Source organism: Corvus moneduloides, chromosome 8, assembly GCF_009650955.1.
Source record: "Corvus moneduloides isolate bCorMon1 chromosome 8, bCorMon1.pri, whole genome shotgun sequence".
In the NCBI taxonomy this organism is placed as follows: domain Eukaryota; kingdom Metazoa; phylum Chordata; class Aves; order Passeriformes; family Corvidae; genus Corvus; species Corvus moneduloides.
Genome location: NC_045483.1, coordinates 20303006 through 20320205, shown reverse-complemented (window position 1 = coordinate 20320205; position 17200 = coordinate 20303006). Strand labels below are relative to the sequence as shown.

Here is a 17200-nt window from a genome sequence, read left to right as displayed (position 1 = left end):
GGTTCGGCACCTTATAAAACAGAGGGATATTGCCATTCTTGTGCAAGAAGCAATAGCTGAAAAAAAACTTTATTTAAGACTAGAATTTTGTGCCATAAAAGCCACATGCTCCATTGCAGTAAGCTGCAACTGCAGGAAAAGGTGATGTTTCGTTTACCTGAAAGGTTAATGAACAGATCATTTGGGGATTTGGAGACTCAGCATTTTATCTCTGATGTGTAGCTTGAATCCAGGCCAGGTTGAAAGGGCTGCAATTCACAGCCATGTAATTAAATTTCACTGCCAGAGATGGAATGAATTGGTGATCCAGCTTCTCCTGAATATGTGTTTACACTTCACACACCTTTTCTGTGATGAGGGGAATTTTATATTATGACTATTAGAAATGTGTCATAGACTGCTGTAGTCTGCAAGAGTCATTATGTTGATCCCAGTCAGCTTGAATTAAGCTGTATATCTGCCCCTGTATGATCTAACTCATGACCAAGGTTTTTGGAGACAGGGTCAGGAGAACAGCCTGTATTATTTGAAACTGGTGCTAAAGGAACTCAGGTTTTGAGCACAGGTCAGTCTGGAATCTTCCATGAATATTAGATTCACTATAAACCATACTGCAGTTCAAAGCAGAAATCAAAATGGCCCCAGGTAACTGTATGGGGATCCCAGAATGTTTGCCATGGCAAACTTATCAGGGAGATAGTGAGTCTCTAAATCCCTTTGTTTTGCTCCCATCCTGCAAATACTCATGCCAGAAGAAGGTCAGCGTACATGTCTGGGTCATGGCTGTGAGGTTCTGGTGCATCTCCCTCTCAATCGTGGGACCAAAACAAGACCAAGATTGCAAGAAACATAAGTGGAGAATTGGGATTGGGAGGAAGGGATACAGATATGATACCGAAAGGATGGGGAAAAAAATGCCATGACTCATGCCTGTTGTCTCTCTGGATCTTTCCTAAAAGGAGTGTTTTTAGTCTTAGTCACTGTGTAAAGAGGAAAAACTTGTTGCTTGTTTGGGATTCTCAGTCAGAGTGGACCTCAGCTGAGCTTTTCTGTGAGGTTGGCAGCCTCTCCATAGCTGTAGCCTATCTTCCACAAGCTCCCTGCAAGCTTCTCCCTTTGATGGAAGGGATCATATCCACCTTTTTTTTGTTTCCTTTGCTATTCTTTTGATTCCTCCCCTAATAAGTCAGTACTCCCCCTAGTTTTTTGCCTGACTTGGCTGAGGACTGAGAAACAGTCTGACCAGTGCTAATGTAGCTGTTCTCTCCATGCTGCTGGTGGTAAAAGCTAAGGGCAGGACTTGGTAGTGTGTTCCGCCCTTATAAACACAGGACCTATTTTAATCACCTGAAGAGCAAACAGCCACAGCTGGCTTTTTTGATCCCTTTCTCCTGCACAGCTTCCACAATGCATGTTTCCCAAGGAGCAGGCATTGCTCATGCTAGAGTTGGATAAAGTCAAAGTTCATTGCAGCAGCAAATTCTGGCTGGATCCACAGTGTGAATTGCTGGGGCCCCAGCTATTGCTGCCAGGTTGGTCAAATGCTGCATTCTGCCATCATGATGGTGGCTTCACCTGTTCCCTGAGGGACTTAGAGCTTATGGTATGAAGTCACAGGTCTTCCACAAGGTGTTTCGTGTCTGGAGAAGGCTGGAGAAGAGTATTAGCAGCACAGATACAGGCTGGACTCTGTGGTTGGAGTAGCTGTGGACAGCATGTTCTCCAACACAGCACACCATCCGTAGAAAACTTACGCATGTGGTCACAGATCTGCTTCTCTCCACACTTGCTCTCCCTCCTTTTACTTTTGCTTGGTTTTGTATTTCCTTTGTTATTTTTTTGTTCACTTCTTTCTTTTTCTCTCCTGCTTTTGTCTCCTTCAAGTCTCCCAGCTCTGAGCTGCTCCATACTCCAACTCCTCCGCCTTTGCCTTTTGCGCGCCGCGCTTTGTCTCCAGAGGTGCAGGCGGTCACATCTGAGTGGATTGCTCTGACCGTGGGAGTGTCTCCCAGCACCACTCCTGCCATAACTCCTCCATTGCCTCCTCTGCCTGAAGCCTCCCTCTCTCACACTGACTATCTCTCGCCTTCTGCTGCAGCCAGCCCTTCCCCCACAGTCAGCCTCCACCATTCTCATCTCTCTGGCTCCTCGACTCCCAGGTCCATTAAATCCCCATTGCCCTCCTCCTCATCCAGACCTCAATCCTCTGCCCACAGTTTCTACCAGGCCACTCCACAAAGTGAAGAAAAGTTTGTTGACTCCCCTCCTCCCAGCATGGCCTACTCTAACTCCTCGCGCTGGGCAGTGGAGAGCCCCGAAAGCATCCTCGCAGAGCAGCGTGACACCACTGCCAGCCAAGCCTGGCTCCAAAAGACAGGAGAGGGCAGCAGCCACCCCGAGCAGAGTGCTCATGCTGTCCCCAAGATCTCTGCTGAGCGCTGCCTGAAACCATCCCAGCTAGACATGCGTGCGAGCCCAGAAAGGAGACCTGTGGGTTCCTCTGAGGACAACCAGTTGTGTCAGGAGCTAATGGCTATTGTTCAGGGAGGTAAAACAGAGAAAAGAGACGTGAGGAAAGGTGATCTGGGAAAGTTTCAAAGCGGGGAAAAGAAGGTACTTCTCCTGCATGTGTGTGTGCTGCTCTGAATCGCTGATTTTTGTTTAACTGGTGGGTTGAGGTTTGTGCTGCTCTGCTGGCAAAGCAGAGCCAGTGGCTGCCACATGTCATTTTGATGATCCTAAGACATTCTTTCAGGGGTCACTAGTGGCATTCACTTGATAGCAGATCAAAAAGTTTTAGAAGGGGCTCAAGAGCAGTGTAGAGAAAATTATTTTAGAATAGACAACACAGGACTGACACAATCAGTCACATCTAGTGAGGTGATTGTCCCTGATAGTGTCTATTACCAGATGTGTCAGATGAAAGCATCACACAGGCCCCACTGTGTAGAATACAGACTATTTCATGCTAATCAGAGATTTTACAGTGTGCAGTGGATCATTGGTTATAGAATTTGTTTTGCTAAAGCCAAGGACCAAAAAGCATTTTAAACATCAGCCTGGCTCCTAGAATCACAAAAGGTGTCCCTGTTCATCCTGGAGCCTGTGGTTTAGTGAACCTTAGTCTGGGATGTACCTGACTGAGGGAGTCTTGATTGTTATCTATGTATTGAGAGGAAGTTATTACCTTCGCATTTCTAAAATTACGTGAAAGGCTCTAGCCACAAATGAGAATTAGACCTAGTGATGCTTTCCCCCAAGAGTTTTTTAGTTATATATAGCTGTATGTTACAGTTAGAGGAAACACAGAAGGAACTCTCCAGTAGCTTCTGCAACATATCTTCTGCCCTCAGTCTTTGTATAGGATACATGCCTTACTTTGCAGCTCTCTGTTGCCTTGGGGCCCGTTGTAGGGTACAGCTAGTCCAATTACATTACAGCACCCCAATGCGTGGAAGTTTGGAGAATCTGAAATCATAGAATTATAAGTACTGTCTTGGATGCACTGCAATAGCCTCCATGACATACCCCAACATCTAGCCAATATTAAATACTGAGAAAACAGGGTTTCCAAGATGACATGTTTCACACTGGGAAAACTTACGACAAATAATTTGATTTCTGCTTGAATCATAACCAGAAGTCTACTGGGAGCTGTATAAAGGCTGTACTGTTTACCATCTAGATATATTTTTAGTAGCATTTTTTAGACTTAACCTGCATGTTTAAAACAGAGTGAGGTGGTCAGCTCAGACAAACCAAGTGGAAACTGCACTTGTCTTTGCATGGAATTACTGTTGCTCTGTGTGCTTCAAATTTACTGCATAGTAGATGCTCTTATCACTAGCAGTAATGGTGCCAAGAGAGTGTGTGCCAAGCTGACCAATTTTTCTTTTCTTCAAAAGACTGCAGACTCAAAAGTATTCTCTTCATCTGCTCCTCTTTCTTCCTCTACCCTCTCTTCCTCTACTGTCACAACACAGCCACCTCCCAGACTTACACGCAGAGTCAATAAGCCACAGGTAATCATCTTTGTTGATTACTCTTCCATTACTTAGAGTTGTTTCCATGCCATGCTATTGTTTTGTCATATGCTTATTTAGCCATTCATTGATTACACAGGTGAGATAATTTTCCTCTAATTTAGAATTTTTATTAAAAAAAGAAAATTACTTCCAGGCTGTGCAGAAGGGCAGGTATGGGCGAAATCTTCAGCTGCTGCAAATCTGCATAGATCAAGTCTAGATTTCTGCTTGTTTGTACCAGCTGAGGATCTGTTTATCAGTTCCTCCAAAAGATTAACTCAGGGCTTACTTAGTTCTGACCTTGAGCTCCTACAGCTTGATTGCGTTATAATGCAGTGTCAGTGGCCTTCTCAGTAGGAATGGTATAGCACAAGAAAATTTGGTTCAGGTATCGTTTAACTGCCTGAGATAGGGATTCAGGGTTTGAGCATCTCAGAGCTGGGGATAAGGCATACACAACTTTGTATCCACAATGGCAGCGGCCTGCTCTGATCTCAGGGAGGATTCTAAGCTCTATTGCTGCGAGCTACAAACGTTTTTAAAGAGGGATGGAGTAGTGTCTGTGCAGCACTGTGTCTGGGGTGCCCAGGGTGTGGGAAAGAGCAATGCTTACATCTGCTGGTGCCTCATCAGTCCTTCAAGGCAGCTTCCACAAGATGGCAATATTTGAAACAGTAAGTTCATAATTAGCAAAAACTGGACTGAATTTGTAGTGATGGGTATTGGGGAAGCAATCTTTGGCTTGATCAGTGAACCAGGCAAGTTGCTCATGCAGGGTGAATGTGGGAAGTAGTTGCCAATGTCACTTACTTTCTTGATTAGATTGAGAGAGAGAGAGCTTAAACCCTGAAATTTTCCTATTACCTTTCCTCATTTTCTTCCACTTGTCAGCTTGCACAACTTTCTACGAAACAACCACCTCCTGCTTCCCTTTCACTTTCAATATCTGTGTCCAATAGAATACATATTCTGCTTCATGTTAAAAATCCACCGAAGTTTCCTGTGTTGGCCTTTCTCCTGAGCTCTGACCTGCTTGGTCCTGCTGGTGCTTGCACTGGATATATGTGATCCAAAAGAGCAGGAGCAAAGAGCCACGTTTAGGCAAAGATGTTTCTCTCCGGTGATGATTAGCACACAGTTCTATTTTGGGTGTTCCACCTGGCTGTAATAAGACCCTGTGGCCTTTCTTTGGAGTCAAAGACAAGTCAATATTTATATTTTATATGCCTTGACAATCAGAGCATATTGTCAGTATCAAGTTAAAACTGTGTGACATTAGCAGTAGTCTTGACATCCTTTCCAGCTCTAGGTCTACAGTTGTTTAGGGAGCAGGAGTGGTATTTGTATGTGCAAATGACTTCTCATTATCTGTGTGACCCATACAGAGGCTGAGTTTCAGCAGAACTTCAGGTAATACCCTGGAGGCTTTTCAAAAATCTGTACCTCTCAACTGATTTTAATCAAATGAGAAAAGCACTTAGCAGACATGGAAATGAGACATTACATTTGGGTTTTCTTTCCATTAGTGTCTATCCCTGGTGTTTGAGGTACTTTATGATTTTAAATTTTAGTTTTCTTTCTCATTATAGAGAACCTGTCCAGACATGAAATCCTGACCCAGGGTTATTTGCAGGTCTAAGACCCCTTTGGTATAGGACTGGTGTAAGGACTGTGTTCTTGCCTGTTCCATCAAGTAAAAATATAAATTGCATTGGTTCTTTAAACTGTTCTGAGGTTCCCTTTTGTTTGCTTTCACAGTCCAAACTAAAAAGAAAAAAGAGTTACCTCACAGCATGTGAAGATTATTTCAAGTATAACTTACAGATAACTTGTTTCGATATTCTAGTAAAATATGTTATTAAGGAGTAAGATGATCTATCAAATTAATTTATTTCAGGGAACCTGCAGGAATTTTCTAGTCTAATTCCTGTTCTACTCTGAGATCCTATTAGCGCAGTGTGACAGTCAGCAGTGGTGCCAGCAAGCGTGAGCAGTGCAGTAGCTTTGGCCCTGGGGCTGGACTGTGGCTGGGGAAGGCAGGATTGGCTGCACAAGGGTCCCTGTATCCCCAACAGGAGGGATGTTGGTGGGGACCCATCTGCTCCTTTGCACGTGTACAAAACCACTCCGGCAGAGTGGTAATTTCACCTGCTTTTGGCTGGTAGAGGGGAGAGTGTATGAGGTGGATGTTCAGACCCCATGTTCTCCAGCACAGACCAAATACCCTTAGCATGTTCCTTGCTTTGCACCATGTTCAAGGTAAACTTTCACCCCTTCAGTGGTTTTCTGTTGCTCCACAGATTCAGCACAGCAATGTTTCTGCTGAGTGCTTGCTGTCCAAGGCAGAGCTGCCCAGCCTGCAGCAGGCATTGGGACCTGCTTCCCAAGAGAAATGCATTTTTCTGCTGTAGACATGCCCTTCTGATCCAGGGTCCAGGGAGTCTTTCCACTGACTATGACAGCCTTCAGGTTAGGCTGCAGCCTTTTCAGTGTCCTTTGTGAGAGCTCTTCAGCCAGATCTCCAATCGCTTTCACCAGAGCTGGGCTTGGTGTGTGCAGGGTTTTTCCTTTTGTTTTGCCTGGGCTGGCGAGGCCTCCCTGCTCTTTGCATTCTTTGCATTCACATGTGGGAGCATCACTGCTGATGAGTGCCCTCCTCTGAGGGAACACCAATTTGTCTGTCTGTCTTGTGTGTCTATTAGTCTGTTCTGTTTAGCTTCATCTTTGCTAATGTAGCTCTTTAACTCCCACCCGAAATGGATGGAAGATGCATAAACAAGAGCTGCAATGGATAGATGCACTGATGACCTTGAACTTTACAAGGAGCAGGGAGAGCACCGTTGAGCAGTCCCAGCATCTTTCTTCCTAACATTTAAAACCTGCCTTAGGGCTTTTCAAGGCTCTTAATGTAAAACCTTTTTCTCGTAATTTTTCAAACTTGTGATGCTCTTTAGATCCCTCCCCAGAGTCCGTATGAGGTGGAAACACTGGCCGGCTGTACTTTAGGACTGACTGTACTGCATATTTGTATATACACTCTGTAGACATGGAGACATAGGGACTTAGCACTTGCTTAAGTTTATTCACTTAGTCTTAACAAGGCACATAGTGTGGCTGAGCAGGTAGAGGTTGAGATGCCCTCATGTGTTATGAATACTTGGTCACTTTTGGAGTCTTCAGCAGTAACAGGGCTGGCTCAGTGTTTTGGGGGAAGTCTTTTATACTTTGGAGCTGTGCCAAACACTTCCCAATTCCTCAGCCTCCTCTGGCACAAGGGAACCACCACTGTAGGTAGTACATGGACTGTCTAAACCCACATTTGAAGAGCATTTGGACATATAACACTTTTTTTCCCTTTAACCTCTTCCTTCCCTGAAAGAATAATGTAGTGTTTGGTTGGTTGATTAAAAAAAAAATTTCAAAAGTCACATAGATCATGCTATCAGGGTCACTTGTTTACATCAGTGGGGTGGTACATTTACAGCCTAAAACTATGGGATTTGATCTGGTCAGGTTTTCATCCTGTTTAACTAATACTGCATAGTTGCTTACTGTGGGGTGTTTCACCACCTCACTGCAGAGCTCTGCTGTAGACCTGGGAGTTAGTGCTTTGGTAGGAGCTGCCAGGATCTCTAGAGCAGAGGCCAGAGGGGATCCACTTAGTCATGTGTCTTGTCAGGAACTGGAAGCTATCGGAGGGCAGGGGACTGCTTGGCCTTTGCCCTTGCCCAGCTGCCTCATGGAAGTCCCTATGAGTATCCTGCCAGGAAAGGGAATGTGACCAGGGTTCTGATGCTGCACCTCCTGGTAATACACATTAAAAAGCCTGCACTGTGGAATATTCAGAGGCAGTGTCAATTTTTTTTAGCTTTCAAATAACTAATTTAATTCGTAGTTATTAATGCTTTTAGGAGGAAAAACTGCTCAGGGAGGTCACAAGTAATCAATGGGAAGTGGACCATGTGGTCTTAGGAGCTCATGGAGCAATTTCAGCAGTCAATTTATTGGTATGGAACAGAGAAGCACTTCCTTGAATTAAAAAAAAAAACCAACAAAACATTCTTACAGCTGCCTCAATATTAACTTTAAATTTTTTATTTTTTAATTTGCCTTTCAGGGCTGATGATAGGCAGGAGGGAGTTCCAGAAATCCTTTGAGGATTTCAGGCTCCACAGTAAATGCTTTGAATGCAAATTCCACTGCAAATAGTACATTGAACTTACATTTAAATTTCTTCCTATAGAAATATACATAGTAACAGAGCATTGTTTCATAGGGCAGTGATCCCCAATTCCAGCACCAGACAGTAGAGCTGACTACAAAGGAGTTTCTGTGGGGCTTGGTTGGCCTAGAGTGGGTCACAGTCCTTGAGAAAAAAGTTGGTTTGCTTTAATACAGTGATGAGCACAGCTCCAGGGGTTCAAGATGTGGTTCAGTGGAGCTTTGAGCTGAATGAGCTTATCACCCTGCACTTCTCCAAAGTCTTTGAGCATGCTTGTGCTGAAGGTGTCACAGACCTCTCTACTCTCTGCTTCTGCTCTGTCTCAGTGTGCCATGAGAAAGCAAGCTTTTTACTGGAGGGCACTGCTGAGGTGAATAAAGAGGAGGACAAAAAGCTTAAACTTGAGGCCTTTGAAATTTAGTTTCAAAATTGTGTTGAATGATCACAGAGCACGGCCATGCTCTGTATTTCATCCAATCCACTTTGCCAAGCAGCCCTGCAGGCAGTACACTAGCTCAGACATTCCATTTGCTCACAGCATGCACCTTGCTTTCAGTAGGTGTTTGAATATGTCAAAATGTGCAAAACCAGGCTGTGGATACCTGTGTATCACTTTTTCAGTGATCTTCCCCTTCCCCATAAAACCTCCAGCCTCAAACACCGATTTCCCTTTATGTGTCCTGGGACACAGTCCCTGTGAAGAGTTTTGACTGGGGAGTCAGTCAGGGCAGAGTCCAGCAGCTTCACTGGTGGTGGTGTTTGGAGCTGGGTTTTCCAGTCAGGACCTCCTCTGTCCTGAAGCTCTGCCTTGTTGTGGGAATTAATAGAACATTTCATATGCTTGCTTGGTACAGGGTAGAGTGATTTTGCTGGGGCGACATGGCATTGTGCCTTCGGAGGACCTGAGCTGTTGGTTTTTTTTTAAAAAGGAAAGCAAGTTGCTTTTCTCTTCGTTGTCAGTCATTGAGGATTTTTCTAAAAGCAGCAGCAGATGCCTTCCAGCATGCTTTTGACCTTCCAGTTTTGATCCTCTCAAGTACATGTTCCTGTCCATGTTCCTTTTCCCCTACAGGAATGCAGTTTTGCTATACTATTGTACCATTTCTGGCTGTAGCAGTGTCCATAACCTTCCACTCTGATTCACTCCCCTAAGCTTCTGTTTTGCTGTCACCTTTCCCTTGCAGCATTCTGTGTGCTGCAGTGCTGTTGTGTTACTGTAGCCTCAATGTCTCTTGTGAAGATGAAGGATCTTGCTGTCCAAAGAGTATGGTGTTGGGGTGGGGAGGGGAAGAGTTGTTAATTTTCTTCTGTTGTCTGCACTCCATTTACATTTTTTAAATTCTGACCAATATAACATCTGCTAAAATGTCTTCCTTATCATTTGCTTGGTGATCACACAGCCTTCCCACCATTCATTGAGAGCTGGACCAGATCTCACAGAGTCTGAAAAGAGCTATGTGGTAAGGCCCCTGTTTAACTCAGATGTGTAGTCCTAGACACTCTTCACCCAGTCAGTAACAGCTCAGTAGAAATAAAATGCCAGCACTATTTTTAGTTGCAAAGTAGGTACGTATTTATCTCTTTGCATATATTGTTTGTTTGCAACAGAAGGGGAATTTAACAATTAGAAAAACTGTCACAGCCAATGAGAAGTTGGGCTAATTGTGCTGCCAGACCCTGGGTATAAGTTAAATGAAGCCAAATGCATGAATGGAGCAGGCCAACCTCACCTTGCATTCTTGAACTGACTTCATAGCGTTTGGAATGGTGCCACTGCATAACTAATTGCAACGTCTTATGCTGCTGCTTTTAAAAATATGTGTAAATGTATTTGTTACAAATCTTCAAACTAAATGCCAAATTCTTCTGTATCTTGCCTGTTTTTCCATGCTTACACCTGGATCCCTTCTGCACTCCACTACCTGGATATTTACCTGGATCTACAACTCTTCTTTTGTTTTTGTTTTTTTACCGGACTTACATGCTGCAACTGGAATGTCCCATCTCTTCTTATCTGTATTTCCCCTCCCTTCCCCCTGTTGACTGTCCTTTGGGTGTTCTTGGATGTCAATGCTGCCTACCACACAGGAAGCTGTTTGCAATGAAATCATAAACATTGCAGAAAAGTCTGTTCATTACTGCAGTACTATTTCTCAGCCTCTTGACTCTCGCCACAAGGTGACCTCTAATGACCATAAATCATCTCTCATCATTTCTCAGCAACCTCAAGCACAGCAGCAAGGAGCCAGCCCTGAGCGAAGTCAAACACCACGAGACATGTAAGTCCTTTTGGTTCCCATCTCTTCCAGGGGCCTTACTTCTGACTGGTGGTGAAGATAGGGAGGTATGAGACCTCTCAGTGTTTCAGAAGGTGAATTAGAATTATGTGAAAATGTCAGCTTTGCTTTAAAGAACAAAAATAGCCACATATCATCATAATGAGTTTCAGACTGTGCCCTTTCTGTCTGTATAGCACCTGAAGCAATGACTTCATGATCCAGGGCTGGGTCACCATTACAGAGACTGTCTTGGTGTATTTGTATCTTGAAGCTGGTAACAAGTTAATATCCACTGACTATACCTGATCATATGACATGGATCAATGTGTTCAATCCTGTTCTTAGCTTCTCACAGTACAGTGAGAGCCCAACACCGATGCCACTCGGTGCATTGCTGACCAGTTCCACAGGTGAATTGGTAGCTGAGAAACCAAGGCTGAGATTTTCAAAGCTGTTCAGTGGAGCTGCCACTAAGCTTGGTGAGACCTTACACTGATGGTTCTGAAAATAGCAGCCCGCACTGCGTGCTGGAGACTGATGCTCACAGCAGTTGGCTTCTGAAAGGAGCCTTTGCTTTCTCTTTATGCAGAATGGGAAGTCTCACATCAGCTCTATTTTCATGCTCCATAGGCAGGGGACCCAAGCCTCCCCAGATTTGTCCAAAGATTGTTTCCACTCCCTGAGGATCCTTTCTAATGAATACAGGGTGCCCGTGGTACAAGTGACATCTCAGGGCAGGATTCAGCCTTGGGTTTTGTTTCCACTGTACCTCCTCAGCCATGATTTATCCAGCAACCTTAGTGCAGGAGTAGGCAGTATCTTTTTCTAAAGTCCTTTGCTCTGCCATTTGGTCAATTATGGCTCTGCCTGTGTGCATGGGCAAGGGAACAGTTGTCTCATTTAGCCCAGGAATGAGTGTATCCAGGTTTTGGCTTGCACTCAATAGGGTGTCTGCAATGGTATGTTCTCTAGGTGCTACATTAGGAAGAACCTGGTTGGTTGTCTGTGCAGACAACTACATGGCAGAAAGGGAGCAGAAGCTCTCCATATATCCCACACAATATAGGCATGACATTTTTTACTACCGTGACCTTTTGATAATAGCGAATTCAATGTAGTTGGCTTCCACCTCTCAAAAGGAAAACACAGGTTCAGATTGCATTGGACAATGTGTAATAGGAATTAAGGGATGGGAAACATCTCCTCCTGAAGGGGTGTCAAAGAAATCCAATGGCTAACATGTAGTATCTTTCTGGTTTTTAGAGTTAGCTACCAAGCCCTCTACAGCTACACTCCTCAGAATGATGATGAGCTGGAACTGAGGGACGGTGACATTGTCGATGTCATGGAGAAATGTGATGATGGCTGGTTTGTAGGTGAGTGTGACACTTACCTGTCAGCAGAGCTTTTGGGGATGAGCAGTTTTGCAGAGTGTCTGGAAGTTGCCTTCATTTGTGGGGTCAAAATGGTGAAAAAAATTGACTCAAATTTTTCCAAAATTTCCCATCTTTTCCCACCAAGAACATTAAAATTAGGCTGCAGGGTGGTGGAGCTTTGTTTTCCTTGCTAGGTCTCTAGTACTTCCTTCTTTATCTTCTTAGTACCTCCATTGCTCTCTTTGTCCTGAACCTTCTTGCTCACACAGGTTGCAGAGCAACAGGGGGAACCAAGAAAAACTGGATTTCTGTAGTATTTCCAAAGCTGAGGGAGCCATGACTAGTTACAGAAAGTGGCAAGTAACGAGGTGAAGGCAACACACGGATAGGAGTTGCAATCCATGAAAATCCAGCCTCAAGTGCATGTTTAGCAAAATCCTTTACCTTCAAGGGGTGCAAGTCTGGACAGTGTTCTCCATCTCAACATTTCAAACCTAGGTTTGCTATCTCTTCTTAAGGGAGATTAGCTCATTTACACTGAGAGGAGTTTGACTTCCAACCTATAGGCCCAGGAGCTTTCATCAGCACCTTATTAATTGTTAAAGGGGAAGACCAAAGATGATTAATAGCAGAATTAGTTGTGATCTGGTCTGTACCAAAAGGCTCTTTGATTAGGGCTCCTATTTAGTACTAGGAATCAATGTCTGCAGGCCAAAGAGGTTGCCACCTGTACCTTTTTAAATCCTGGAGCCTTCCTTGCATGTCTCCATCTTACTCTGTCTTCCTTGTGTTTTATTTTGCAACAGGTACATCCAGAAGAACAAGGCAATTTGGCACCTTCCCAGGCAACTACGTGAAGCTTCTTTACCTGTAAAATAACAGTGATCCCACCATGACAATGATGGGATTCCTTTCCAGATGGTGTTTTTAAACAATGAAGAAACAGACAATTTATGAATGTAATAGACAAGAGGTGAGAAGTGTTAGGAGGATGTGATTATGTGGTACACTATTGAGTTGAATGTGTAAGCCCTGCTTCCACGGAGTCAGGGTGTGATTTGTTTGCTGAAGAAGAGACAGTTTCTAGTTTACAGTGCTGCCTTTGTGTATTCCTCTCCCTTCCCCAGCAAGAGTTTTGATGATAATCTTAATTTGTACGGAGTACTTACCTCTGAGAAGGCTTCAGGGAAGCACATGGTATAGGTTTTATTTGTGTGTTGAGATAGGATAGTGCTTTGGGGCAGTACTCAGCCCTGCAGCTGCTCACGTTTATTGGAACAGTTCAGGAGGCCAGGCTTGCTGCCCAGTTTCTGCCTTGCTGAAGACTCACTTTTCTCTGCCTTCCAGTTCCATAGAAAACCCCTCCTTCATGTCATGCATCTTAAGACCCAGCAGAGGCAAAGGACAGCTGATACAATTAAACTGCAGAGCTCTGTGTGGAAAAGGAGTTTGGGACTGGTGGTTTAATCCAGAGAGGTCAGCCAAAGCATAATGCAAATGTGCAAAAATCCCAAACCCTTGAAGAACGTATTACCAATCTCTGCAGGGTTTTTTCTTTTGTGCAGGGTGTGTGTGCGTGAGTGTATTGTGTGCATCAAAATAAACTGAGTCCTGTTTTTTTAAAGAGAAATCAGCCTAGCTTTGACATTTTTCTGCACAAAGAATAGAACCAATAAACAGAACATCCGTGAGGGCGAATCCTGTTTATGTGTCCTACGGCTGTTCACTTTCTCTGCTCCTCCTGGTCTGTTGCTGGCCCTAAAGGATCATACACCTTTTGCAGTATATGCTTTGGGATGAAGACTTTACTTCTTTCCCAGCATTAAATCTTAGAGGCTCTGATAAATCTGAGCAATGTATCACTGAGGGTGCCTTTTTTTTTTCATTTTGGTTTCAGTGTTGATTGTAGGTCTCAAATAAATACATGCATTTTGGCTGCCTCTTAGTTATACAAAAAAGTCTAATCATTTTGGAAAGCTGTTCCCAGCAGTTATTACCAGTTACATAAATTTGTATTTCCTTAAGGGGAAAAAAAAAAACAACCATGGCTTGGCTGTATGTTTGCCTGTAAATCCACTATGAATACTCTTTTGATAGACTTTTTGTTATTAAGGAAAAGCATAAACAATACCAGTTCTATCAGACTCTGCTTCCTACAGTTACCGTACAAATAGCAAAGGGTTAGATTGCTATTTTGTCATAAGCCGTATTTAATAATATAAAATGCCTATTTTTATGCTGATGCTTTTATACAGATTTATTAAGAGTAAACTACAACTAACTGTTAGCACGACTTGCAATGTTTTGATAAACTAGCCATGCTCCTGGGTTTGAAATCAAGTAGGCTTGTCTTCCGTCTCAGCGGAAGAGAAGACTCTGTGTCTCAGAAGTTTGACTGTAAATATGTATATTTAACTTTGTACAGACAATGTACTTACCTTGTATAGAGAAATAATTTAAACACATTGAATGAAGGGAGGGACAAAAAGGCAGTTGTGAAAGGTTGGGATTTTTTTCCACTTTTATTTAAGTGATGGAATTCCATGTATGTTCACATAAAGAGTTTTAGCACAAAATATTCATTATGAAAGGGTTTCAGATATGACACAAAGCACCACTGTTTATTTTCTGCAGAAGATATCTTGATTCCTGCATCTTATTTATGGGGTTGTTGTTCTGCTTTGGGTTTGCCCTCCAGTTATTTGCAACAATGTTTAGGCCTGTTGCTACGATTGGATAACACCAAATAAATCTATCCAGCAAAGTAACATGTTGATATTGATTGTGTATAACATACTCATTTAAAGGTTAATTTTCTGTTCTTGCTCTTGCCAGTTTAAGTTAAACACACACACACACACACATAACACACGTATCCACACAAACCGCAACTTACTTTGTGTTGATTTTTTGTTTCTTATTGCAGTGGATTACTATTTGACAATTAATAAATGGAATTATTGAATTACTATTGTGTTTCTTGTACAAATTATTAAATAAAATCTACTTTGGTTGTTCCTGTAGCAATGCACTTTTATACTAGTGCCCTGCTGTGGCTGCCTTTGTATCCATACTGACCTGTGGGTGTTTGCCATGGGCTTTCCCACCGTCCTGCACCTGAGCATCCTGCTTGTGATTTGGCTTGAGCTCACCAGTTTTCCTTCCTGAGCTGTAGGCTGGCTGTGACTTTTGCTTAAACAAACCAAGGTGTAGAAGCAGAGGAAAAGCTGGTTTTCACACAGATCTTGCTGTAACATGGTGACAGGGTACAGTTGCTGTGGCATGCACAGGAGTGTACTTGGGAGGTCAGGAGTACCCCCCAGCCCACTGGTTCACAAAGGGTCTGTGTGACCTCAGATGAGAAGACCACCCAGGTTAAGCCAGACAAGAAACTCCAAATGCCAACCTGTGTAGGAAGGGGTGTCGGTTGATGTTGAGCTTACATGCCATGTGCATTTTTAACTCTGACTTGGGTCAAAAGCTTAAAGACACTGCCTTCTGGTAGCTGCACCCTGACATGGTGCAGGTATGGCTACAGCATTAACTCATGGGGCTTGTGCAAGGTCTGTGGTGATCATGTCATGTCTCCCAGCCCTGCAGCAATACACCTATCTGGGACTTTTTGGGTGTGCCTTGTGTAAGGGAACAGTCCCTGAAGGAGTAGAGTGAGGGAAGTGCTGAGCTGCCTGGGTGGGCTCACTGGGGCCCAGTAACATACAAGTACCCAAAAAATGCATACTGCACCTCCACACGTTTGTCTCCTGCATGGTGCCTGTGCAGATCTGTGCTGACCTTGAAGATCGGTATTTCGCAAGGAGTTTTAACTTCTCAGAGACCTCCATCTCAGACTAAGAACTGGGCAACAGATTCAAACTGTGTGCTGATGCAACCAGATGGCCAAGCAGATAGATAAACGTCATGGCTGCACTCAATGATTTTAGGAAGTCAAACTCTAAACAAGCCAATCCTAAAACCAAACTACCAGGACAGCAAAAGCCTCAAGCTATTTTACATGTTTTTAGCACACAGATACAAGCCCTTTTTTGTTTCACAAGTCACTTTATATAAAAGCCAAAGGGCAGCCTGATCATGGCTTTGCTGCAATGACAAGCACTGCTTGCTTTTGCTTTACAGCAGCCTGGACAGGGAGGGGAGAAACTCATCTGTATCTGCTGAACACTGGTATTTACTGATGTCACTCTCTAACCGAATCTAAGGTAAGGAAACTAGAGGTGCTAGTGACTGCAGAAGCTGGGCAAGCAGAGAGGAGAAGATGACCCAGCAGTGTGCAACAGCCCTCTGGAAATCCCACACACCCTGGGGCAGATGAGCTCTCGGTGTCACTTTCTTCACTGCCATGAGATGTGTAATGATGTGGTAGAAGAACTACTTCTCTTTGCTAGAGATGAGATTAATAGTCTGGACGCATGGACCCTGGAAAGAAATAGCCTGTGAAAAGACAAACTAATGCAGGAAAAAGGGTGCAGCCACAAAAGGGAATTGCAGAAGCAAGCTGTGCCTTGTGATGGGATCATTTGTGGCCGTGTCTTGTAGGACCAGTACCTGGGTGACCTGCATCATCCCTGTTTGCTGCCTGCTCCATGCTCCCCTGCTGTGGCTGAATCCCAGCTTCAGCTGCAGCTTGCTGCTGTTCTGCTTATGGGTGAGTTGTATTCATAACTAAATAAGCAGCAGTGCTTGCACGCCAGTTGTAAATACCAGTGCCGTTGCTGTGACCAACCTCTCCCACTCGTCCACCACCAGATTACTGAGGGCTTAACGTGCAACTGGAAGAACTGTATTTCCTGAATCACAGCTAAGAAGGTTGGCTGAAAAAGCTGTATAGAAGAATTCCTTTTGTTGGTGGTACCGTGCTTAAGGGGCTAGAGATAAACAAAACGCTACCTAAATCAGTGAACATGGGATAAATTAGCAGAAAGGTAATACCCTTCCCAGGCTCCGCCCTCACTCATCAGATCCTGGCGAGGAAACTGCAGGGCTTATTTCCATCGCCCCCATTAGGTTTCGGAGTTAACATTGCTCTAGGCTGGAGAGTATTTGCCTGGGAGATGCCACATCGGGGCACTCCTACGTGCGGCTGCCTGCCGGACGCTTGTCCTGCCTGCCAGCAGGGAGCGGGCGAGGGGGCGTCACGATTCCCGACCCCGCCAGCCGCCCTCCCTCGGGAGGGCCTGACCCCAAAGCGCGGTGGAGCGGCTTCCTACCCGGGAAGGCGGCGGGGAGCGGGCGCTGCTGCCCCCGGGGCGGGCCGGGAGCCGGGGCGGGGCCGGGGGCGGG

General features: G+C 44.3%; 1 protein-coding gene across 13 annotated transcripts in view; it reads left to right on the top strand.

Moving 5' to 3' along the window:
• The window catches only part of SORBS1 (sorbin and SH3 domain containing 1), a 75112-nt gene extending 60239 nt beyond the window's left edge, over nucleotides 1-14873 (top strand). For 10 of the 13 annotated variants that reach the window (XM_032117051.1, XM_032117052.1, XM_032117050.1 and 7 more), the window contains 3 exons: nucleotides 10468-10526; nucleotides 11790-11902; nucleotides 12709-14873. In XM_032117051.1, coding sequence (XP_031972942.1) covers nucleotides 10468-10526; nucleotides 11790-11902; nucleotides 12709-12776 — 240 coding nt within the window. In that variant the 3' untranslated portion in view covers nucleotides 12777-14873. Of the gene's footprint in view, nucleotides 1-1884; nucleotides 2614-3905; nucleotides 4023-9647; nucleotides 9708-10335; nucleotides 10527-11789; nucleotides 11903-12708 lie in introns of all 13 variants that reach the window. The other 3 variants (XM_032117048.1, XM_032117049.1, XM_032117060.1) reach the window with 2 other exon arrangements.
• The last annotated feature ends 2327 nt before the right edge of the window (nucleotides 14874-17200 follow it).